At 39.8% G+C, this 23,957-nt stretch overlaps 1 protein-coding gene and 1 pseudogene across 1 annotated transcript in view; one reads left to right on the top strand and one right to left on the bottom strand.

The window, feature by feature from the left end:
* Nucleotides 1-23,957, bottom strand: part of ANKRD31 (ankyrin repeat domain 31) — a 186,219-nt gene that overhangs the window by 18,062 nt on the left and 144,200 nt on the right. Inside the window, exons 22-23 of the mRNA XM_036280691.1 lie at nucleotides 21,010-21,150; nucleotides 5,661-5,763 (exon numbers count right to left, since the gene is read on the bottom strand). Of these exons, the coding sequence (XP_036136584.1) occupies nucleotides 5,661-5,763; nucleotides 21,010-21,150 (244 nt within the window). The remainder of the gene's footprint in view (nucleotides 1-5,660; nucleotides 5,764-21,009; nucleotides 21,151-23,957) is intronic.
* LOC118642756 lies at nucleotides 7,990-8,666 on the top strand (annotated as a pseudogene).

Here is a 23,957-nt window from a genome sequence, read left to right on the forward strand (position 1 = left end):
CTCGCCACTTTGTGCTTCAACTTTCGTAGCTTCAGTCTATCGTGGTTTTTTCAAACTATATATACTATATTTGAACTATATATACTATATTTGGAAAAAACCACAATAGAGTGAAGCTGTGAAAGTCGAAGCACAAAGTGGCGAGGGACGACTGTATATAAATAAAGAATCCTACTTCGCAAAAATCCATTTATCGCGGTAGAGTCTGGAACTGATTAACCGTGATAAATGAGGGCCGACTGTATGCGACTTTTTTTTATATGACATTAAAAAAAAATCTACCCTAAGAAATGAGAGCATACATTCAGAGAAAGAAATTGTGAGGGAAGTGTATCATTTCTCAAATTCTCCTAGAATTGACTGTGGTTATAATGGAGTGCTGTACAGGATACAAAGTTAACATTCAGAAATTGATGGCATTCTTATACACCAGTAATGAACACTCAGAAAAGGAAACAAAAAAAATCCCATTTACTATTGCAACAACAACAACAACAAAAATAAGATACTTAAGAATAAACTTAACCAAGTTGGTATAAGACCTATTCTCAGAAAACTACAGGACATTGAAAAAAGAAACAGAGAAAGATATATAAAAAAAGTGGAAGCATATACCATGTTCATGGATGGAAGAATCAACATCATTAAAATGTCCATACTACCCAAAACAATCTATAGATTCAATGCAATCCCTATTAAAGTACCAACAGCATATTTCATAGATCTAGAATACTCCAAATGTTTATATGGGACCAAAAGACCCCAAATAGCCACAATAGTCTCAAGAAAGAAGAACGAAGTTGGAGGAATCATAATACTGGATATCAAGTTATACTACAAAACCAACCGAAGACAGCACACTCAATTAATATTTGACAAAGGAGGCAAGAGCATACAATGGAGAAAAGACTCTTCAATAAATGATGTTGGGAAAAGTGGACAAGTACATGCAAAAAATGAAACCAGACCACCAACTTACATCATACTCAAGAATAAACTCAAAATGGATAAAAGACATAAATGTAAGTCGTGAAACCATAAAAATCCTAGAAGAAAATATAGGCAGCAAAATCTCAGACATCACATGTAGCAGATTTCTTACTGATACATTGCTTAGGGCAAGAGAAACAAAGGAAAAAATTAATAAATGGTACTACATTAAACTAAAAAGCTTCTTCCAGCAAAAGAAACCAGCATCAAAATGAAAAAGGAACCCACAAACATGAGAACATGTTTGCCAATAATACATCAGATAAGGGGTAATGTCCAAAATATATAGAGTATTCATACAACTCAACAAAAAGAAGACAAAAAATTCCAATTAAAAAATGGACAGAGGGACAGACTTTGGTTAAGATGGCAGAGTAGGTAAACGTGGTATTACCTCCTCCCATAACCACATCAAAATTACAACTAAACTACAGAACAACCATCCTTCAGAACCGCCTGAAACCAAGCTGAATGGAAGTCCTACAACTACAAAATCAAGGAAACTACATCGAGACTGCATCTGGTCTCAGTGAGCCCCATATCTCTCATTAAGTGGCCCCAGGCCTGGCACTAGAAGCAGCCAGCCTTGATTCACAACTTGGCTTTTCCTGGGCACCTCCAAGTCCAGCACCAGAAGCAGCCATCTGCAGACCACTTTGTAGCTTATGCCTGATGGCCCTGGGTAGAACACACGTAGTGGCTGACCTTGCCCCAGGGCCAGCACAACCAGTGGACGGCTTTAGAATACTGTGAACCACCACTACCCAACTACCTCCACAAGTGACACACTCAAGGAATGGACTCAGTGGGTACCAGAGCATTGCTGAAGTAAGTCTTGTTCTGTGTGGTGAACCCCTGCACAGCTCATCATCCAAGGTAGTCAGAGGTTGGTAGATAGTGAGCACAGCCAGTCCTCACAGCTGATCAGCCTGAGTGAAACCCTCTCATTGATGTGCCAACAGCAATCAAGACTCAATCACAACAGAAGGGTATAAAATGCACACAAGGGGTGCACCTTGAGGGCCCAGCTGGGAGACCAGGAGGCTGTGCCACTGGACCCTACAAGACACCTACTACAATAAGCCATCCTAGGAAGCCCAGGAGACATAGCAACTCTACCTAATACATAGAAATAAACACAGGGAGGCAGCCAGAAAAAGAGACAAACATGTCCCAAATGAAAGAACAGAACAAAACTCCAGGAAAAGAACTAAACAAAATAGAGGTAAGTAATCTAACCAATGCAGAGTTCAAAACACTGCTTATAAGGATGCTCCATGAACTTAGTGAGAACTTCAGTGTACTTAGAGAGGGCCTCAAGAGCATAAAAAAGGATCAGTCAGAAATGAAGGAGGCACTAACTGAAATAATGTTTACAGAGATTCAATAGTAGAGTAGGTAAAGCCAAGAAGCAAGCCATCGATTTGAAATATAAGGAAGCAAAATCACCCAATCAGAACAGCAAAAAGAAAAAAGAATCCAAAAAAATGAGGATAGTGTAAGGAGCCTCTGGGACAACTTCAAGCATACCAACATTCGCATCACGGGGGTGCCAGAAAAAGAAGAGAGAACAAAAAATTGAAAACCTATTTGAAACAATGACAGAAAACTTCCCTAACTTGGTGAAGAAAACAGACATACAGGAAGCACAGAGAATCCAGGAAGCACAGAGAATCCCAAACAAGATGAACCCCAAGAGGCCCACACCAAGACACATCATCATCAAAATGCAAAAGATTCAAGACAAAGAGAGAATCTTAAAAGCAGCGAGAGAAAAGCAGTCCATTACCTACAAAGTAGCTCCCATAAGACTGTCAGCTGATTTCTCAAAAGAAACTTTGCAAGCCCAAAAGGAGTGGCAAGAGATATTCAAGGTGATGAAAAGCAATGACCTACAACCAAGATTACTCTATCCTGTAAAGCTGTCATTTAGAATCGATAGGCATTATCAAGAATTTCCCAGACAAGAAAAAGCTAAAAGAGTTCATCGCTACCAAACCAGTATTATATTAAATGTTGAACATTCTTTTTGAAGAAAAAGACAAAAAATATGAAGAAACAAAATGGCAATAAATACATATCTATCAACAATTGAATTTATAAACAAAATGAACAGGAAGAGCAGAAACAGATTCATTTTGTTGGTTGCCAGATGGGAGGGGGGTTGAGGGAATGGGTGAAAAAGGTGAAGGGATTAAATTGGTTGTTAGACTGACAAACCTCAAAGGGAAAGGGGTGTGGGGGTAGGAAGAAATAAACCAAAGAACTTATATGCATATATGCATAACCAGTGGACACAGACAATAGTGTGGGGAAAACCAAGAGGGGGGTGGGAGCAGGGAGGAGGGGGGCAGTAGAGGAAAAAGAAAGAACATCTGTTAATACGTTCAGGAATAAAGATAAGTTTTTTTAAAAAAGGGCAGAGGCCCGGCTGGTGTGGCTCAGGGGATTGAGCGTCATCCTATGGACTGAGAGTCCTGGTTCTATTCCCAGTCAGGGCACATGCCAGGTTATGGGCTCAATCCCAGCAGGGGGTGTGCAGGAGGCAGCTGACCAATGTTTCTGTCTCTCTCTCCCTTCCTCTTTCTCTAAAAAATCAATAAAAACGTATTTGAAAAAATGAGCAGAGGACTTGAATAGACACTTCCCCAAAGAGGATACACAAACGGCCAAGAGACATATGAAAAAATGCTCAATATCACTAATCATCAGAGAGATGCAAATTAAAACGACTATGAGGTATCACCTCATACCTGCCAAAATGGCTGCCATCGCATATCTTCAAACAACAAGTGCTGGAGAGGATGTAGAGAAAAGGTGGCTCTAGTACTCTGCTAGTGGGAATGCAGACTGATGCAGCCACTGGAGAACAATATGATGTTTCCTCGAAAAATTAAAAACTGAACTGCCATTTGGTCCAGTGATTCCACTTCTAGGAATATATCCTAAGAAGCCTGAAACACCAATCAGAAAGAATATATGCACCCCTATGTTTATAGCAGTGCTATTTGCAATAGCTAAGATCTGGAAACAACCAAGTGTCCATCAATAGATGAGTGGATTAAAAGGCTGTGTGGTTCATTTACACAATAGAATTCTATGCAGTGGTAAGAAAGAGATCTCTTACCCTTTGAAACAACAGGAAGGAACCTGGAGAGTATTATGTTGAGCAAAATAAGCCAGTCAGAGAAAGACAAGTACCACATGATCTCACTTACTTATGGAATATAATGAACAAAATAAGCTGATAATCAAAACAGATTCAGAGACATGGAAGTAGGGAACAGACTAACAAACTTCAGAGAGAACAGATGGGGGAGGTTGGGAAGAGACAAACCAAAGAACTTATATGCATATATGCATAACCAATGGATACAAACAATAGTTTGGGGAAAGCAGGAGGGTGGTGGGGGTGGGGAGGAGAGGGTCAGTGGGGGAAAAAGAGGGGACATCTGTAATACTTTCAACAATAAAGATAAAAAAAATAAAATAAAAGTACTTAGTATAAAAATAAATAAACAAAAATGGAGTGCTATAGCCCTGATCAGTTTGGCTCAGCTGTTGGAGTATCAGCCCTCAGACCAAAAGGTCACAGGTTCAATTCCCGCTCAAGGGAATGTACCTGGGTTGCAGGTTTGATCCCTGGCCCCCCTTGGGGTCATGTGGGAGGCAACCAATTGATATGTCTCTCTCACATTGATGTTTCTCCCTCCCTCCCTCTCTACCTCCCTTCCATTCTATCTAAAATCAATGGAAAAATCTTTGTGTGAGGATTAACAACAACAACAACAAAATAGAGTGCTATAAACAAACAGAAAATAACAAGTGTTGGTGAGGACATGGAAAAACTGGAAGCCTTGTACGTTGTTTGTAGGAATGTAAACGGTTCAGTTGCTGCAGAAAACAGTTTGGCTATTCCACAAAAAGTTATACATATAATTACTATATGATATCACAATTTCACTGCTAGGTAGTATAGACCCAAAATAATTGAAAACATATACCCAACAAATATACATGTATTCATAGCAATAGCCAAAAAGCAGAAATAACCCAAATGTCCATCAAAGGATTAAAGAATAAACAAATTGTGCTATATATACGCAATGGGATTTTAGCCATAAAAAGGAATGAAATACCGATAGATGCTACAATGTGGATGATCCTTGAAAGCATTATGCTAAGAGAAAGATGCCAGACACAAAAGGTTATACAGGGTGGGGCAAAAGTAGTTTACAGTTGTCTGTATAGAAAATAATATAATGATAAATAATAATACAAGAAGAAACTTTTTTGCATACTTACAACTATAAACCACTTTTGCCCCACCCTGTGTACTGTGATTCCATTTTATGATACATTCAGAATAGGCAAATCTATACAGACAGAAAGCAGACTGGTAGGGACTAGAGAATGGGGAGTAACTGCTGAATGGGTAAAGGGTTTCTTTTTGGGGTGATGAAAGTGTTCAGAACTACACAGAAGTGGGGTTGTACAACACTGTGAATGTACTAAATGCCACTGACTCGTTCACTTTAAAATGGTTATATGAATGTTATGTGAATTTCACCTGAATGAAAAAGAAGACAGAAAAAAAGAAGAGGAGTGCTTTCCCAGTAGGTGTGTGGGTTTTTCTTAAAACTAGGAAATGAGTGTTGGTCTGTACATACCTGGAAGACAAGGCTGATGTTGCTGAGGTACCAAGTTTGGTTCTGGAGGTATGGATACTTCTTCAGAAACATACTTTAAAAGCTCCTTCCCCAGATATGTTACCTGCATATAATTAAGCATACAATTTAAAAACAAAAAACAACAACAAAAAAGAAAACAAAAACAAAAACAAAAAAACCATATATTTTATAAGAAGCAAATTGTAACTTAGGTCAAGTATTGACTGCTACATATTATGGATTGGTAAACTACAGCCCACAGCCGAATCTAAGCTGCTACCTTCTTTTGTAAATAATATTAGAGCATAGTGACACCCTTTTGTTTACTTCACATCTATGGTTGCTTTTGTGCTACAATAGCATCACGTGGTTGCAACAGAGACTATATGCCCATGAAGACTAAAACATAATCTGGCCCTTCACAGAAAAAAATTTGTTGACCCTTGTTGTATATCATTTTCTTATCCATTAACTTATTGAACAACCATTTATTCAGCACTTGATACTTTATAACTTTAAAAAATTATATTGCATTAATAAAGTTAAGCCACAAAAGTAATGGTACTTTTTAAGAAATTGAACACTTAACTAATTAAATTAACTTTTTTTTTTTATCATCACCCAAGGACATTTTTGCATTTATCATCAGATAGAGCAGGAGGGAGAGAGGGAGGAAGAGAGAGAGAGAAACATTGATGTGAGAGAGAGACATCGAGCAGTTGCCACCCACACGACCCCAACTGGGGCCGGGGACAAACTGCAACCGAGGTACGTGCCCTTAGTGGGAACTGAACCCAGGACTCTCTGGTCCATGGGCCGATGCTCTAACTGCTGAGCCAAACTGTCCAGGGCTAGATTAAAAACATTTTGGGTCCATACATCCAAGTTTATTGTCTTGGTTTGTTTGTGAACTTAGCTATTTTTTATCAGCCCAAAAGGTCAGAGGTTAGAAATATCTATAATAAATGGGCTGGGCTGAGGCAGACTGGCAAACACCTGCCAGAAATATTCTGGGCCTGACTGTCTTTGGGTTCTCCATTCTTAGTTCTAGGGCAGTCTAATAATATACCCCCAGTAGCAAGGGTCACTGTAGCTAAACCATCAAGTCTCAACGTGAACATCCCTTTCTATAACCTTTAAGCTCAAGTAATGATCCTCCTCTAGGCTCCCATAATTTCTGTGCTCGTATTTCTGTTAAGACACTTACCACATTTAAATGAAATTATGTGTTAATGTATCTGTTTCCATTAAATTATAAGCTCCTTAAAGGAGCTTTGTATCACATTCAGTTTTTAATTCTAGCACTTCACATAGTTCCTGACAATACTGGGAAAATATTCCAAAGTCCCAGCTCTTAAGCAAAATTCTTAAATGCTAAGTCTCAGTTTGTACATTTGTAAAACAAGTGCTTCCAGCTTATTAAATTGTTGTGAGGATTAAGAAGTAACATATGAAAAGCATTTGGCTGCCCTGGCCAGTCTTGCTCAGTGGTTAGAGCATCAGCCTGCAATCCCGAGAGACTGGGTTCAGTTCCCCCTAAGGGCATGTACCTCGGTTGCAGTTTGTCTCCAGCCCTGGTTGGGTCGTGCAGGTGGCAGCCACTCGATGTGTCCCTTTCATATCAATGTCTCTCTCTCTCTCTCTTCCTCTCTCTCCCTCCCACTCTATCTGAACCAAAAAAAAAAAAAGAAAAAAGGAAATGTCCTCGGATGAGGATTAAAAAGAAAAGCATTTGGCATACTGTGTAAGCACATCCTCAATAAATGCTTGTTATTGACCAGAGCAAGGAGGGCCTAGGAGATCTGGAAAGGTTAGGCACCCTTTGGGCTCAATCCCATGACCAAATGAAGACTGGTAACGAAAATGAAACAGATCTGGCCTACCCTCTGTGCTAACCCCTCCTCACTTGCCATGGAAGAAGAGGCCAGGTCCATGAATGTCATCTGTCAGTTCTCCAAACAACTAACAATTAGAAACAATGGATTTTGTTCATGTTATGCCCTGGACAATATCCAATATACCTTATACACTCATCAATGTGCAGGCCCAATATGTTTTCACCTATATCAGATTTAAAGAACATTTTTATGAATTAGTACTGGGTGATATTACAATATAATAAAATTGTTAACTCAGTAGCCTTGGAGATCTTAAACATACCACTGGGATAATCCAGACATACAAAGAACACAGCTTTAAGAAAATCCACTGAGCTCTTTGAGGAAGACATGGTTACAGCTGCATTGGAGCTCCTCCCGCACGCTCCTGACTCACTGCTATTCGCTCTCACCATGGAAGAACAAGTCGATCAGGAAGCCAAGTCACATCCATGGCCTTTAAAGGTACCGGAAATGCCCTGGCTGGTGTGGTTCAGTGGTTGGAGCATCAGCCCACACACTGCAGGGTCCAGGGTGATTCGTCAAAGGCACCTACCTGGGTTGCAGGTTCCATCCCCATCCTGATCAGAGCTCGTGTGGGAGGCAACCAATCAATGTGTCTCTCTCATATCAACACACACACACACACACACACACACTCTCTCTCTCTCTCTCTCTCTCTCTCTTTCTCTTCCCCTCCATCCCTCCCTTTCATTCTGTCTAGAAATTCAATGGAAAAAAATGTCCTCAGGTGAAGATTAACAAAAAAGAAAAAAAATAAAGGTATCAGAAAGACACCCATGGAACCAGAGGTGGTGATTCACTGAATTAGAATTACTTTAATCAGCTGCATCGCATTGTAAAATCTTTGAGAGAAGGTGTTATTGACCAGAAGTGCAAAGAAAAAAAATCTCAAAGTGAAAGGACCAGTTTGGATGCCTACCAAGACTCTCAGAATCAGTACAAGAAAAACTCCCTATGGGAGGGTTCTAACACTTGGGATCGGTTTCAGACGAGGATCTACAAGCAACTCATTGACTTGCACAGCTCTTCTGAGATTGTTAAGTAGGTTACTTCCATCAGTATTGAGCCAGGAGCTGAGGTTGAAGTCACTATTGCAGAAGCTTAAATCAATCTTTTAAATAAACTATCAGTTTTTAACAAAAACAACAACAACAAAATCCACTGAGTTAAAAATCTATTTTCCACAAGACAGGAGTGATTTATTGAACAAGGATAGTAGTACTAAATACATCTCTAAATGAACAGGTACTAACTAGGTCACTTCTGGAAACTGTCCATCTCATAATAGTGCTTGTGCTCCAGCTGGCTGAAGCACAAGGGTGCCATCACATCCTAATGTTATAGAGCAACACATTGCTCACGTGTTTGTGGTGATGCTGGTGTAAACAAATGTACTGTGCTGCCAGTTGTACAAAAGTATAGCACATACAATTATTATGGTACACAATACTTGATAATGATAATGAATGACTATGTTACTGGTTTATATATTTACTATACTATAAAAAAAAATAATAGTCCGGCCGGTGTGGCTCAGTGGTTGACCATTGACCCATGCACCAAGAGGTCGCTGGCTTGATTCCTGGTCAGGGCACATGCCCAGGTTTTGGGCCCAATCCTTAATGGGGGGCATGCAGGAGGTGGCCAATTGATGTCTCTCTCATCGATGTTTCTATCTCTCTCTCCCTCTCCCTTCCTCTCTCTAAAAATAAATAAAGAAAATAAAATTAAAAAATAATAAAGCAATTTGCCTATGATTCAAACTCTGATTCCTGGACTAACTCTCATTAGACACAAATCTAGCTCATATGCCTGCCCCGATAGAGGCTAGGTTCTTAGGGTCTTGGACTATATAGCTTCCAGCAATCTCAGCTACCTCATTATCTATAACCAATTTTGTGGAAGGGCACCTGATGGGATGCTACCTTCCCCTAGATGGGGACAAGTAAGAGTCATAGCTTAGGGTAAGGTATATTCAGTGAGAATATCTGTAGGTTGTTGTGTTGTTGCTTTTCTAAAAGGTAGAACTACAAGGGTGCTTCACCCTAAGGCCACTGATGCTTTCCCTGAAGCTCTTACAGCAGGAGATCCATTATTCCTCAAAAACCAGTCTATGCTGATTCCCTAATATCACATTTAGGAAAGAAATGGGGTGTGTGTGTGCTGTGGGTGGATGATTCAGTCAGCCACTATTCTGGAAATGTAGTGAATGAACCAAGTGAAATAATCAATTAACTTTATCTTGATTAGATCTCTGAAGAAATAAAGTACATACCAACTATCATTAAGTGCAGTAACAAATGTTTCTCTATACCTTATGTACTAACATGCATCAAGAAAAGAATATAAGACATAACCTGCTTTTGAATATTAAAGAGGTGTCCAAGAATTTGTTTCTCTGCTGGAATTCCATGTTATTTGTAAGTATCAGTCCACTTTTCATATGTTTTCAGAAAAACCAGTTATTGGTATCGACTAATGAGAATCTGTTCAAAGATGATCAAATGACTGTTTTAATTCCATTTCAAGTTTTAAGAAGAAAGTCTTAACAACCTTTCACTAACTCAAAAGGAAGAATGAGAAACAGATACGTGTTTTTCATCTTAGGGGGAGTAAAAAGGCAAAGTCCATATCTTTAACTTCGTTGCAACATAAAAACACCCTTGGGCTAAGAAAATTAAAATATTTCTCAAGGAATTCAGAAGACAAGACAGAAAGTAGTATCAAATTGTAGTAACTGTCTTGGAAGAGTTGACCCTGGGGAAATGATGATAGGTATCTTCCTACTCACCTCCTCCCAATCACCATCCCAGAGCCTTCTCTTCTCCACTTCCCCAGACACCCTATGCAGTCAGAGGCAAGAGAAGGGCCTTTCACATTATTTATGTCTTTAGGATTCATGCCTCTTTAGACACTTGTATTATAAAAGGGCAACATCTCCAACCATCTCCTCCTGAGTAGAAGCTGGGCTCACAGGATGTTTAAGTTATGACACATTGGGAGTGTAATTAACTGACTAAACGAGGCTGTCTGTCCGGATCAACAATTTCCATCTTTTCTATCCTGCCCCAACTTTCCTAATCATGGTAGTGGAAAAAAGTTTTTTAGAAAAGTGTGTAGGGTGAGGGGGAAACCATTGAAAAAAGTCAATACTACATCCAAAGGAGTACATTTATAAGGGTAGACATTCAGACAGGAAAATATCGGGATGGGAAGTGTGTCTGCACAAGAGATCTGTCAGTGCTCCTTGAGTCACTGCTCAAAATGGCAGTCTCTTTTTATATACATAAATCTAGTCCTGGGCATTCACAAAAATGAACTGTCACTGCCATTCTTATGATTTTCATACCGCAACTGTATCACAGAAAAGCATTTTTTCTACAGAAGTGGGCAATTTTTGCTGCATAAGAATAAGGCTTTGCAGAAATTCATAAAGGCGGCTGAATGATTCTGAGTTCCGGGCAGTCTGTTTCCAGTGAGAGGAAGTGGGCCTCCCTTTTGTGTGATTGCTGTAAACGTAGAAAATAGTGCATAGGGAATCAGAAGATCAGGTTCTAGTCCTGGTTCGGGCACTTACTTGCCTTGAGGCTAATCAGGTCACTTAACCACTGGCAACACTGTTTTCACATCCACAAATAAGGATTATAGTTGATCTTCTGAACTCATGGGGTTTAGTGAAAGAATATTAGTAAAAGTGTTTTATAAACCACATAGTGTTATGCAAGTCCTAGCATCTCCAAGTTGGAAAAGTCCTTTTTTTCCCACTTGTTTTTGTATGCACTTTTTAAAAATAATCTATTTTTGTTACAGATGTTTCTCCCTTTTCCCCATTAACCCCCTTCCCCTCTCCCCCACCACTCCATCCCCAGCTTTGTTGTCCATGTCCATCGGTTATACGTACATGCATATAAGTTCTTTGGTTTATTTCTTCCCTCTCCTCCACCCCCTCTTCTGAGGGTTGTCAGTCTGTACCCTACTTCCACGTCTCTGGGTCTACCCTGTTACTCAGACTGTTATGTTCATTATAGTCTACAAATAAGTGAGATCATGTGATACTTGTCTTTCTCTGCTTGGCTTGTTTTGCTTAGGATAATACTTTCCAGGTCCCTCCATGTCGTCTCAAAGGATGAGATATCTTTCTTTCTTACAGCTGCATAGTACGCCATTGTGTATATGTACCACAGCTTTTTTATCCATTCGTCTACTGATGGACACTTGTGCTTTTTCCAGATCTTAGCTATTGTGAATAGTGCTGCTATGAACATGGGGAAACATATATTCTTCCTGATTGGTGTTTCAGGCTTCTTAGGGTATATTCCTAGAAGCAGGATCACTGGGTCAAATGGAAGTTCAATTTTTAATTTTTTGAGGTAACACCATAGTGTTTTCCATAGTGGCTGCACCAGTCTGCATTCCCACCAGCAGTGTACTAGAGTCCCCTTTTCTCCACACCCTCGCCAACACTTGTTGTTTGATGATTTGTTGATGGCGGCCATTCTGACAGGTGTGAGGTGATACCGCATAGTTGTTTTAATTTGCATCTCTCTGATGATTAGTGATGTGGAGCATTTCTTCATATGTCTGTCTCTTGGCCATTTGTATGTCCTGTTTGGAGAGGTGTCTATTTAGCTCCTCTGTCCATTTTTTAATTGGGTTCTTTGTCTTTCTTTTGTTGAATTGTATGAACACTCTATATATTTTGGAAATTAACCCCTTTTCTGATTTATCATTGGCAATGATGCTCTCCCATACCCTGGGTTGCCTTTCCATTTTGATGGTTGTTTCTTTTGCTGTGAAGAAGCTTTTGAGTTTGATGTAGTCCCATGTGTTCATTTTCCCCTTTTTCTCTGTTGCCTTAGGTGACATATCACTGAAAATTCTGCTGCATATGATGTCTGAAATTTTGTTGCCTACATTTTCTTCTAGGATTTTTATGGATTCATGGGTCACATTTAAGTCTTTTATACATTTTGAGTTTATTCTTGTGTATGGTGTAAGTTGGTGATCATGTCCCTTTTTTGCACGAAGCTGTCCAATTTTCCCAGCACCATTTATAAAAAAGGCTGTCATTACTCCATTGTATGCTATTGCCACCTTTGTCAAATATTAACTGAGTATAATGTTTTGGGTCAATTTCTGGGTTCTCTGTTCTTTTCCATGTATATTGCCTGTTCTTGTGCTAGTACCAAGCTGTTTTGATTACAGTAGCTTTGCAGTATAACCTGATATCTGATATTGTGATCCCACCTACTTTGTCCTTCTTTTTCAAGATTGCTGTGGCTACTCAAGGTCTTTTTTGGTTCCATATGAGTTTTGTTTTTTTTTTATCCTCACCCGAGAACACTTTTCCATTTTTTTGTTCAGATAGAGCGGGAGGGAGAGAGAGGAAGAGAGAGAGAGAGAAACATCGATGTGAAGGGACACATCGAGTGGCTGCCACACATCGAGTGGCTCCAACCACTGAGCCAAACCGGCCAGGGCTCATATGAGCTTTTGAAGTATTTGTTCTAGTTCTGTGAAATATGTTGTTGGTATTTTGATGGGGATGGCAGTGAATATATAGATTGCTTGGGTAGAATGGACTTTTTTTTTTTTTTTGGGTGTTTTCCATTTATTTATTTATTTATTTATTTATTTATTTATTTATTTAATTTTACAGATGTTTCTCCTTTTCCCCTTATTGACACCCTCCACCTCCTCCCTCCGCACCCTGTCCACAGCTTTATTGTCCATGTCCATTGGTTATGCATACATGCATAAAAGTTCTGTGGTTTATATCCCCCCCACACACCCCCTACTCTGGGGATTGTCAGTCTGTACCCTACTTCCACGTCTCTGGGACTACCCTGTTCTGTTGTTGGTATTTTGGTGGGGATTGCAGTGAATCTATAGATTTCTTTGGGTAGTATGGACATTTTAATGATGTTAATTCTTCAAATCCATGAACAAGGTATGTACTTCCACTTTTTTATATCTTCCTCTATTTCTGTTTTCAATGTCCTGTAGTTTTCTGCAAATAGATCTTTCACTTCTTTGGTTAAGTTTATTCCTAGGTATCTTAATTTTTTTGCTGCAGTGGTAAATGGGATTTTGTATTTTTAGTTTCTCTTTCTGTGAGTTCACCATTGGTGTATAAGAATGCCATTAATTTTTTGACGTTAATTTTGTACCCCGCTACTTTGCCAAATTCATTTATTAAGTCTATGAGATTTGTGATGGAGTCCTCAGGGTTTTCTATGTGTAATATCATGTCATCTGCAAATAATGACAGTTTTACTTCCTCCTTTCCAATTTGGATCCCTTCTATTTTTTCTTCCTGTCTGATTGCTGTGGCTAAGACTTCCAGTACTATGTTAAACAAGAGTGGCAAAAGTGGGCATCGCTGTCTTGTTCCTGTTCTTAAGGGAAATGCTTTTAGTTTTTGCCCATTGAGTATGATGTTGGCTGTAGGTCTTTCATATATGGCCTTTATTATGTCGAGATATGATTCTTCTAGTCCCACATTGCTGAGTGTTTTTATCAGAAATGGATGCTGGATTTTGTCGAATGCTTTTCCAGCATCTATTGATATGATCATGTGATTTTTATCTTTCATTTTGTTTATGTGGTGTATCACATTTAGTGATTTGCAAATATTGTACCAGCCTTGTATCCCCGGGATGAATCCCACTTGGTCATGGTGAATAATTTTTCTGATGTATTGCTGGATCCGGTTAGCTATTATTTTGTTCAGGATTTTGGCGTCTATGTTCATCAGGGTTATTGGCCTGTAGTTTTCTTTCTTTGCAGTGTCTTTTTCTGGTTTTGGAATTAGAATTATGCTGGCCTTATAAAATGAGTTCGGGAGTCTTCCTTCTTCTTGAATTTTTTGGAATAGTTAGAGGAGAATGGGTGTTAGTTCTTCTTTGAATGTTCAGTAAATCTCCCCTGTGAAGCCATCCGGGCCTGGGTTTTTGTTTGCTGGGACAGTCTTGTTTACATCTTCAGTTTCTTTTGTTGTTATTGGTCTGTTCAAGTTTTCTATCTCTTCCAGGTTCAGTTTTGGGAGATCATGTGTTTATAAAAATTTGACCATTTCACTTAGATTGTCTAATTTGTTGCCATATAATTGATCATAGTATTTGTTAATGATTCTTTGTATTTCTGTGCTGTCAGTTGTTACTTTCATTTCTGATTTTGTGTATTTGGGTTCTCGCTCTGTTTCTTCGTGAGTCTAGCTAAGGGTCCAGCAATCTTGTTTATCTTTTCTAAAATCTAGCTCTTTGTTTCATTGATCCTTTGAATTGTTTTTTTTTTGGTCTCTATGTTGTTTATTTCTGCTCTGATCTTTCCTATTTCCTTCCTTCTACTTGCTCTCGGGTTTTCTTTTTGTTTGCTTTCTAGTTGTTCAAGTTGTGAGGTTAGTCAACTAGAAATTTTTCTTGTTTCTTGAGATGGGCCTGTAGTGCTATGAAATTTTCTCTTAAGCTGCTTTCGCTGCATCCCATATTTTGTGTTGTTGTGTGTTCATTTTCATTGGTTTCCAGGAAGTTTATAATTTCTTCCTTGATCTCCTTGGTAACTCATTCATTGTTTAATAACATGCTATTTAGCCTCTATGTGTTCAAATGTCTTTGCATGTTCTTGTTGCAATTGATTTCTAGTTTCATGCCATTGTGATCTGAGAAGATGCTTGATATGATTTCAATCTTCTTGAACTTGTAGAGACTTAAGTTTGTTTCCTAACATGTGGTCTATCTTTGAGACTGTCTCATGTACACTTGAGAAAAATGTGAATTCTACAGTTTTGGGGTATAAATCTCTGTAGATATCTATTAAATCTATTTGATCTAGTGCTTCATTTAGAGTCTCTGTTTCCTTGCTAATTTTTTGTTTTTTTAATCCTCACCTGAGGACATTTCTCCATTTTTTGTTCAGATAGTGGGAGGGAGAGAGAGGGAGGGAGGGAAAGAGGGGAGAGAGAGAGAGAGAGAGAGAGAGAGAGAGATAACAACATGAAAGGGACACATCGAGTGGCTGCCACCTGCACTGCCAACCAGGGCCGGGGAGAAACTGCTACTGAGGTATGCGCCCTCAGCGGGAACCGAACCCAGGTCTCTCTGGACCACAGGCCAATGCTCTAACCACTGAGCCAAACCAGCCAGGACTCCTTACTAATTTTTTGTCTGGAGGATCTATCCAGTGATGTCAATGGGGTGTTGAAGTCCCCTGCTATGATTGTATTGCTGTCGATTTCTCCTTGGAAGTCCTCCAGAAGATTTTTAATATATTTTGGTGCTCCTATATTGGGTGCATATATGTTTACCAAGGTTATATCTTCCTGTTGGACAGATCCTTTCAATATTATATAGTGGCCTTCTTTGTCTCTAATTATGGCTCTAATTTTGAAATCTATTTCATCAGATGTGAGTATTGCTACCCCAGCTTTTTTTTCCTTTCCGTATGCTTGGAAGATTTTTTCCATCCCTTCACTTTCAACCTATGTGAGTCTTTTGTTGTGAGGTGAGTCTCTTGCAACTACATGCATGTGAGTCATGCCTTCTCTTCCAGTCAGCTGCTCTGTGTCTTTTTTTTTTTTTTTTTTTTTATCCACACCTGAGGACATTTTTCTATTCTTTGTTCAGGTAGAGTGGGAGGGAGAGAGAGGAACAGAGAGAGAGAGAGAAACATTGATACGAAAGGAACACATCGAGTGGCTGCCACCCACACAACCAACCAGGGCCGGGGACAAACTGCAACCGAGGTACGTGCCCTTAGCGGGAACTGAACCTGGGTCTTTCAGGACCGCAGGCCGATGCTCCAACCGCTGAGCCAAATCGGCCAGGGCTACTCTGTGTCTTTTTATCAAAGCATTCAGTCCATTTACATTTAAGGTGATTACTGATATGTACTTATTTATTGCCATTTTTGTTTAGTGTGGTTATATTTTTCTTCCTATTTCTTCTACTAATTACAGCAGTCCTTTTAACATTTCTTGCAGTGCTGGTTTGGTGCTAATATAGTCCCTTAGCCTTTTTTTTTTTGTCTGGGAAGCTCTTTATTTGACCTTCTATTTTGATCCTCACCCGAGGATATTTTTTTTGCATTTTTTGTTCAGACAGAGCGGGAGGGAGAGAGAGGAAGAGAGAGAGAGAGAAACATTGATATGAAGGGACACATCGAGTGGTTGCCACCCGCACGACCAACCAGGGCCGGGGACAAACTGCAACCGAGGTACGTGTCCTTAGCGGGAACCGAACCCGGGTCTCTCTGTACCGCAGGCCGACGCTCTAACTGCTGAGCCAAACCGGCCAGGGCTTGACCTTCTATTTTGAATGATAGCCTTCTGGTAGAGCAGTCTTGGATTCTGATCCATGTTTTTCATGACCTTGATTACTTCATGCCATTCCCTTCTGGCCTGTAGTGTTTCTGTTGAGAAGTCATCTTTATGGGGGTTCCTTTGTAGGTAACCTATTGTTTATCTCTTGCTGCCTTTAGGATTCTGTCTTTAATTTTTGGCATTTTAATTACTGTATGTCTTGGTGTGGGCTTGTTTAGGTTTTTCTTACTTGGGGCTCTCTGTGCTTCTTGAACTTGAATGCCTTCTTCCTTCACCAAATTAGGGAAGCTTTCTGTCACTATTTCTTCAAATATATTCTCTAACCCTTGCTCATTTTCTTCTTCGGGGACTCCTATGATGTGAATATTATTATGATTCCAGTTGTCCCACAGTTCTCTTAAACTGTCTTCCTGTCTTTTAATTGTTTTTTCCTTTGGGTTTTCTGATTAATTGATTTTTTCTACCCTGTCGTCTAATTCATTGATCCGGTCCTCAGCGTCCTCTACTCCACTGTTTAGTCCTTCCAATGTGTTCTTAATTTCTCTTGAGTCATTCTTCATGTCTTCTTCGTGGTTTTTCATTTCCAATTGGTTGATTTTCAATGTTTCTATATCTTCACTCAAGGTGATACTTGCCTAACTGCATTTCATTTATCTCATCTTTGACAGAGGTCTCTCATTCTTTCATTTCGGATTTGTTTCTTTGTTTCACCATTTTGGCTATCTCAATGGGTTTTGTAGCCTGCCAAATTTTCCCTGTGGGTGTTGGTGTTCTGCTGTTTGTGGCTCCCTCTACTGGGTTTGGATGAGCGTAGGAGGACCCACATTAAACATCACTGTCAAGTCTTACTTTCCTGGGTAGATTTGCAAGCTTAGGAAAGGTTCAATTATCCTTTAGCTTTTTGCTTGGAGGCTATTAGTTACTTGAAGAGCCTTGGGTTCTCAGTTGAATGAAAAACTTTCTCAGGTGTTCTGCATAAGAGGATTTCCCGAGGGTGAGGCAGATGCTGGTTGTTATCGAGCCTCAATTTGCATTTCTTTGGCCCAGCTAGGTGCAGTTGCATCTCCAAGGGAGACTGCTGCTTCTCTCCAGAGCTCCGGGAAGGAGCAATATGGCCACCGTCCTGTGTGGCTGCAACTCAGCAGAAACTCTGAGCGCCCTTTAAATCCCACTTGTCCTCACACAGTTCCAGTCCAGTTGGCCCTTCCTCTGCCGAAGCCTAAGGTGAGTGGCTGTACCTAATTTATTGCTCTGTCCCAGCCCTTTGCACTGTGGAGCCGGCTTGGGATTTTAACCCCAAGGGCGCTGCTTACAGCTAAGACCGCTGCTGTCTGTGGGCTCCCAGCCCCCTTATTGCACTTCCACATACCTACTAGGCTCGATTCATTGTCCCTGGTTATATGGTCCTCTCAAGCAGCTTTTCTGTTGCTTTTTCCTGATGATTTCTTTATTTCAGTTGTAATTCCAGTTTGGTCCTGGGAGATCGTCTGTGTAGCTTCCATTCACTCTGCCACCATTTTGGAATCTTGGAAAAGTCTTTAGAGACCTTTTAAGCACTACTACTTACTTTATACATAAGAAAACAGGTTCAGAAAGGTTAAATGACTTGACCTAGATCAGTGATTCTCACTACAAGCTACACATTAGAATCACCTGGAAAGCTTTTAAAAAATATTACCACTTGATCTTTAGATCAGAAGCTATAAGGATGAAGTCCACTAGGCACTGGTAAATTTAAAAGCTCCCCAAGTGATTCTAATGTATGGGCAGGATTAAAAACTGTTACCCACATCATATAACTTATCAAAGGTGGTATCAGGAACAAGCATGGTCTGCAACAGAGATCACTCTGCCACATCAGAATGATGCCTAACAACTAGGTGACTGTCAGTAACAGCAAACAGTGACACCCAATGGGAGTAATCATCAGAATTCCCCTGGAAAGGCCCAGCTGTTAAGGTAGGAAATTTAATTCATCTCTGTGCCTAGTAGCTCTGTCATTCTGTCTGCTGCAGGACAAGACTAGTATTTTTGGCATTTCTTGCCTGACAACCAACCATTCCTGGTCCCATAGCCCCAGCAACATTCCTAAAACTATTCAGTTGAAATATTTACTTTACCAATGTAACAAAAGCTCCTTTCATCAAGAAGTGACTGTGAACTTAGGAATTATTCCAGGACAAGAGGAGGTAGAGATAGTTTCTGTGATAACTTTTAAAAGAGGCTTTTAAATATTGTAAACTCTTCAATAAAGAAACTCACTGGGGTAGTGTTTCTCAGCCTAGAGTATTTACTAGAAGTACATGCAAGGCCTATAGACATTTTTAAAACTTACTGTTTTTAGGACAATTTAAAAAAATATATAATCCTGCTCGGATAATTGTATAAGTATCTTATATCCAAGATTTGCCCTAATATTGGGTATAATATTTCATATTTGGCTTCACTATCACATAGGTATTAAACAATATAATCCTAATTGACATGGCTGATGAGAAAAGATTAGAAGCAATGTGATATTTAAATGAAGTACTAAGGGCTAGATGATGTCACAGCCAGTTATTCAAAAACAGGAAATGCAGTAGTTCCAGTAGAGAAAAAGAGTGGGAGACTTGAGTCATCAAGACTTAAGGCACACAGTAACAGAGGCATGTCAAGCTCATAAGAACCTAAGCTATAGCAATCAGTACCATATTTACACTGTGAGCATAGATTCAGTTTTATCAAAATGATATCATTTATCATAAGTTTAAGAAGCTTTGTAAAAAAAGGGGGGGGATTTCCATGGGTTAAGTGTTAATTACTAATATGCAAATATGGTTTATGAATCCATGGATTGGACAGGGTGAATTGAAAGCAGATGTCTGCTGACTCCAGGGATTGGAAATTTTAAAAATATATGCTTTAGGAGGGGAAAAAAAGGACAGAGAAACTATAAAGCAGAGAAAATTAAACACGTGCTGATATAAGTGAAAGAACTGAAAAGAGTTCTGGAAGCACCTGCCACGAAAGTCTAGGAGACCAGAATGCAGAGGTTAGGGACACAGACTAAGAGCAGAGGTTAGGAGAAAGGGTGGGCAGAAGTGAATTGGAAAATAAAAAAGAGAGGGAGAGAGGAAACTGCCTCTTATTAGTGCTACACTGAGGCTTACTGTAATAGTGAGTAGAAGCTGAAGAAATCTGTAGTTATGTGAAACAGTAATGGTGGATGTCCAATTATTCACACTTTCCTGGGTGAAATCTTTGCAAGACTCTTTCCTTAAGTGGTGACACAGGCATCTGAAGGTGGCTGATCAATAGACCTCAAGGGTGTCAGTCATTAATAGTCTTCAAATTGGTGGTCAGATTAGCTTTATGTCAGAAGACAAAACTGAGGGGGAGGCTACAAAGTCTGGTAAGCCTAAATGAAAAGAAATATTTCTTTTGGGGGGGCTAGCAATTCATAGATAAGACTTCAAATATAGAAGTTCACCATAACTTCTATGGGTCTTAGGCCCCTGGCTGATTGCTTCCATCTTTAGGACAAGATTCTGTCATAATACTGATAACATATTAATAAATCATTAATATACCAGTGGTTCCAAATTTTCTACATAGAGTTACAAAGACCTAAAATCACTTGGGGTAAAAAAAATTGGGGGCATTAGAATTTCTGAGACTAAGTGAGAGCAAGGAAGGAAAGGCTCAGTCAGCTGTGCAACCCTGCCTCTGGGAATTCTGGCAAATAGGTGTTGTGGGAGAAGCATGTAGCATATTGCAGAAGGGACACATAGAGACAAAAATGAGCTTGGACAACTTTCAGATTTCTTTTTTTAAAAAGTAAGTAGTTTTATCAGTTAAAAAATGTACCTTTCCAGCTCTGGCCGGTTTTTTTCAGTGGTTAGAGCATCAGCCCACAGACCAATGAGTCATGGGTTCGATTCTGGTCAAGGGCACATACCTCGGTTACAGTTTGTCGTGCGGGAGGCAACCAGTCGATGTGTCCCTCTCATGTCGATGTTTCTCTCTCTGTCTTTCTCCCTTTCCCTCCCTCCCACTCTATCTGAAGATAAATAGAAAAATATTCTTGGGTGAGGATTTTTTAAAAAAAGTACCTTTCTACTTGACTATGAAGTTAAAGATGACCTACCTTACTCCAAGCATAATTCCAGGTCACATGACAGTCACCTCCTAGAAGATCTTTGAGCCACATGACTGGATTTTGATAAATCTGACCATTTTCTACCTTGATTTTACCACTCAATAAAACACTGGCTTTGTGGGTCGTCTCCTGAAGAAAAAAAAAATTTAATATTAAAAAACAGATAAAATAATGTGAACTTCTACTTCTGGCCATGAAGTAACAGGGACCAGATTTACCCTAAGACCAATACTACCAAAAAACAGACAAAATATATGAAACAATGGTTTAAAAATCCTCAAAACTCAATAGAAAAACAAGAAACCAATAAAAATGGACAAAAGATTTAAACAGACACTTCACCAAAGAATAAACATGACAGCAAATAGCACATGAAAAGATGCTCACCATAATTAATCATTAAGAAATGTGAATTAAAACCACAACACATGTACTAGTACATATATACATACATCTATACTACCTGTTGGCATGGCTAATGTTAAAAGACTGATCATACTAAGTGTTGACTAAGTAAGGATGTAGAGGAACTATGACTCTCATACATAGCTGGTGGGAATGTAGAATGTTACAACTGTGGCAGTTTCTTAAAAAGTTAAATATATCCTTACTCCCACTCCACTCTAAGTATTTACCAAGAAAAATGAAAGCCTAGGTCAGACCAAAACTGTATATCAGTGTTCATGGTATCTTTTTTGTAATGGTCAACAAATGAAAACAATATAAATGGCTACCACAGATGAATTGATAAACTGTAGTTTATAAATACAATGACATATATACATAATCAGCAAAAACAAAAAACAAAACCAAACCTGATAGATGCTACAACAAGGATGAGTCTCAAATAATTATTCTGAGAGAAAAAAGCCAGACAAAAATAAATATATGTGGTGTAATTCCACTTATGCAGAATTTTTAGAAGTACAAACTAATGAATAAGGACAGAAAGTGGAACAGTAATTGTCTAGAGATTGGCGTGGGAAGGGAGCAGATGAAGGAGGTATACAAAAGGACCCAAAGAAGTTTTGGGGGTTGATGGATATGTCCATTATCTTGTTTGTGGTCATGGCTTCATAGGTATATACATATGTCAAAACCTGTCAAATTGTATACTTAAATAGGTGTAGTGTATTGTATTCAATTATATCTTAATAAAGCTATTAAAGAAAAACAGCGAAAATATGAAAAATTATATTAAAATTTTATTATAGCTGATCCAGAGAAGTAACCACAACTGTCAAAATATAAGTTAATGTAACTAATTTACTAAATAAAATTTATTTGCTTTGGCTAATCTGAGGTAGGTACTACTTAGCAACAAATTGGTTGACAGGCTAGTAAACAAGAACATCAAGGAATCTGAAATCAAGCTACTAATTATAGTTTAGAGCTTTAAAATAGATTTTTTTTGCTCCTAACTTATAAGTAAAACTTACTAACTAAAAAATAAACACCTAATTACCCACAGATGGAAAAGGTTTGAAACAAAAGTCATTCAGATTAAGTTCCAGTTAGCCTGGAATGGTATCTGTTAGATGGTCCACAAGCAAGGAAGCATTCCAGAACTCTGCAACCTTTCGAACTCTGAATTCCTCTTTCAAAAAGTGAATGTGGAGAGAGAGGAGAGGAAGCCTCTTTTGTCAGCATTTCTAGCAGAACCTTTTTTGTCCTCCTCTACTTTTATGCATATGTGATATAGTTTTAATTAGGTCAGAGTTACCCAAACTCCAAGTCACTTTTTGTTTGTAAAAACAAACTAAGTTTAGGAGACAGAAAGATGGCAGCATAGGTAAGAGCAGTATATTGTACTCCCACAACCAAATCAAAATTACAACAAAACTACAACACAACCACCATTCAGAACTGCCTGAAATCCAGCTGAATGGAAGTCCTCCAACTAGGAAATTAAAGAAGCCGCCACATCTGCCCTGGCCAGTTTGGCTCAGCGGTTGGAGCGTCTGCCTGCGGTCCGGAGAGACCCGGGTTCGGTTCCCGCTAAGGGCATGTACCTCGGTTGCGGTTTGTCCCCAGCCCTGGTTGGTCATGTGTCCCTTTCACATCGATGTTTCCCTCTCTCTCTCTTCCTCTCTCTCCCTCCCACTCTATCTGTACAAAAATGGAAAGATGTCCTCGGGTAAGGATAAAAAAAAAAAAAGAAGCCACCACATCAAGACTGGTAGGAGGGGCGGAGGCGCCGAAGGGCTGGCCCAACACCCACATTGTGTTCCATAAAAATCAGGAGGGTCACCTTGGCTGGGAAGGCCCTCCCTGAAGAGTGAGAGGTCCCTGTCCCACACCAGGCACCCAGCTCAGGGTTCCAGTGCCAGGAAGAAGAGTCCCCATAACTTCTGGCTATAAAAACCAGCTGGAACCAAGACTGAGGGAGGGTGCAGCTGCCGAAGCCCCAGCAGTTCCTCTTAAAGGGCACGTGCAAGGACTTACTCAGACCCACTCCCTCTGAGCTCACAGGGGAGGCAGCTTGAGGGGCACCAGAGAACAAGGAAGAACTGAGCTGTTTGGCCTCCGGATGAGGCTGGAGGGGCAACTTTCTCCTGGACAGACGTGCTGGTGGAGGCTGTTGTTCCTTTGGTGAACCCTTCCCCCACAGGGCAGGCAGACTGCTGCCACATCTGGGACTCCAGCAACCTGGCTCACACTGTTGGCCCTGCCCCACCCAAATTTTGGGCCCAGCCAAGCTGTTTCTAAAGGCTTTACCATAGGAGTGACCTGTCTTGGATCCTGCTTCAGTTTCCTAAAATCTCTCAAACAAGCAGCATCGGGTACCTGAGCCCACCAGTGCACCTGGCACCATCAGGCCAGTGGATACCCTATGTCAACACAGACCAGTGCACAGTAGTGAAGCTGTCAAGGTGCCAGTTGCGGAAATCGCAAATGGCCAGGAGCCCAGCACCATCCCCTGCAGTAGCAGCCCG

This window comes from Molossus molossus, unplaced genomic scaffold (genome assembly GCF_014108415.1).
Source record: "Molossus molossus isolate mMolMol1 unplaced genomic scaffold, mMolMol1.p scaffold_m16_p_3, whole genome shotgun sequence".
In the NCBI taxonomy this organism is placed as follows: Eukaryota; Metazoa; Chordata; class Mammalia; order Chiroptera; family Molossidae; genus Molossus; species Molossus molossus.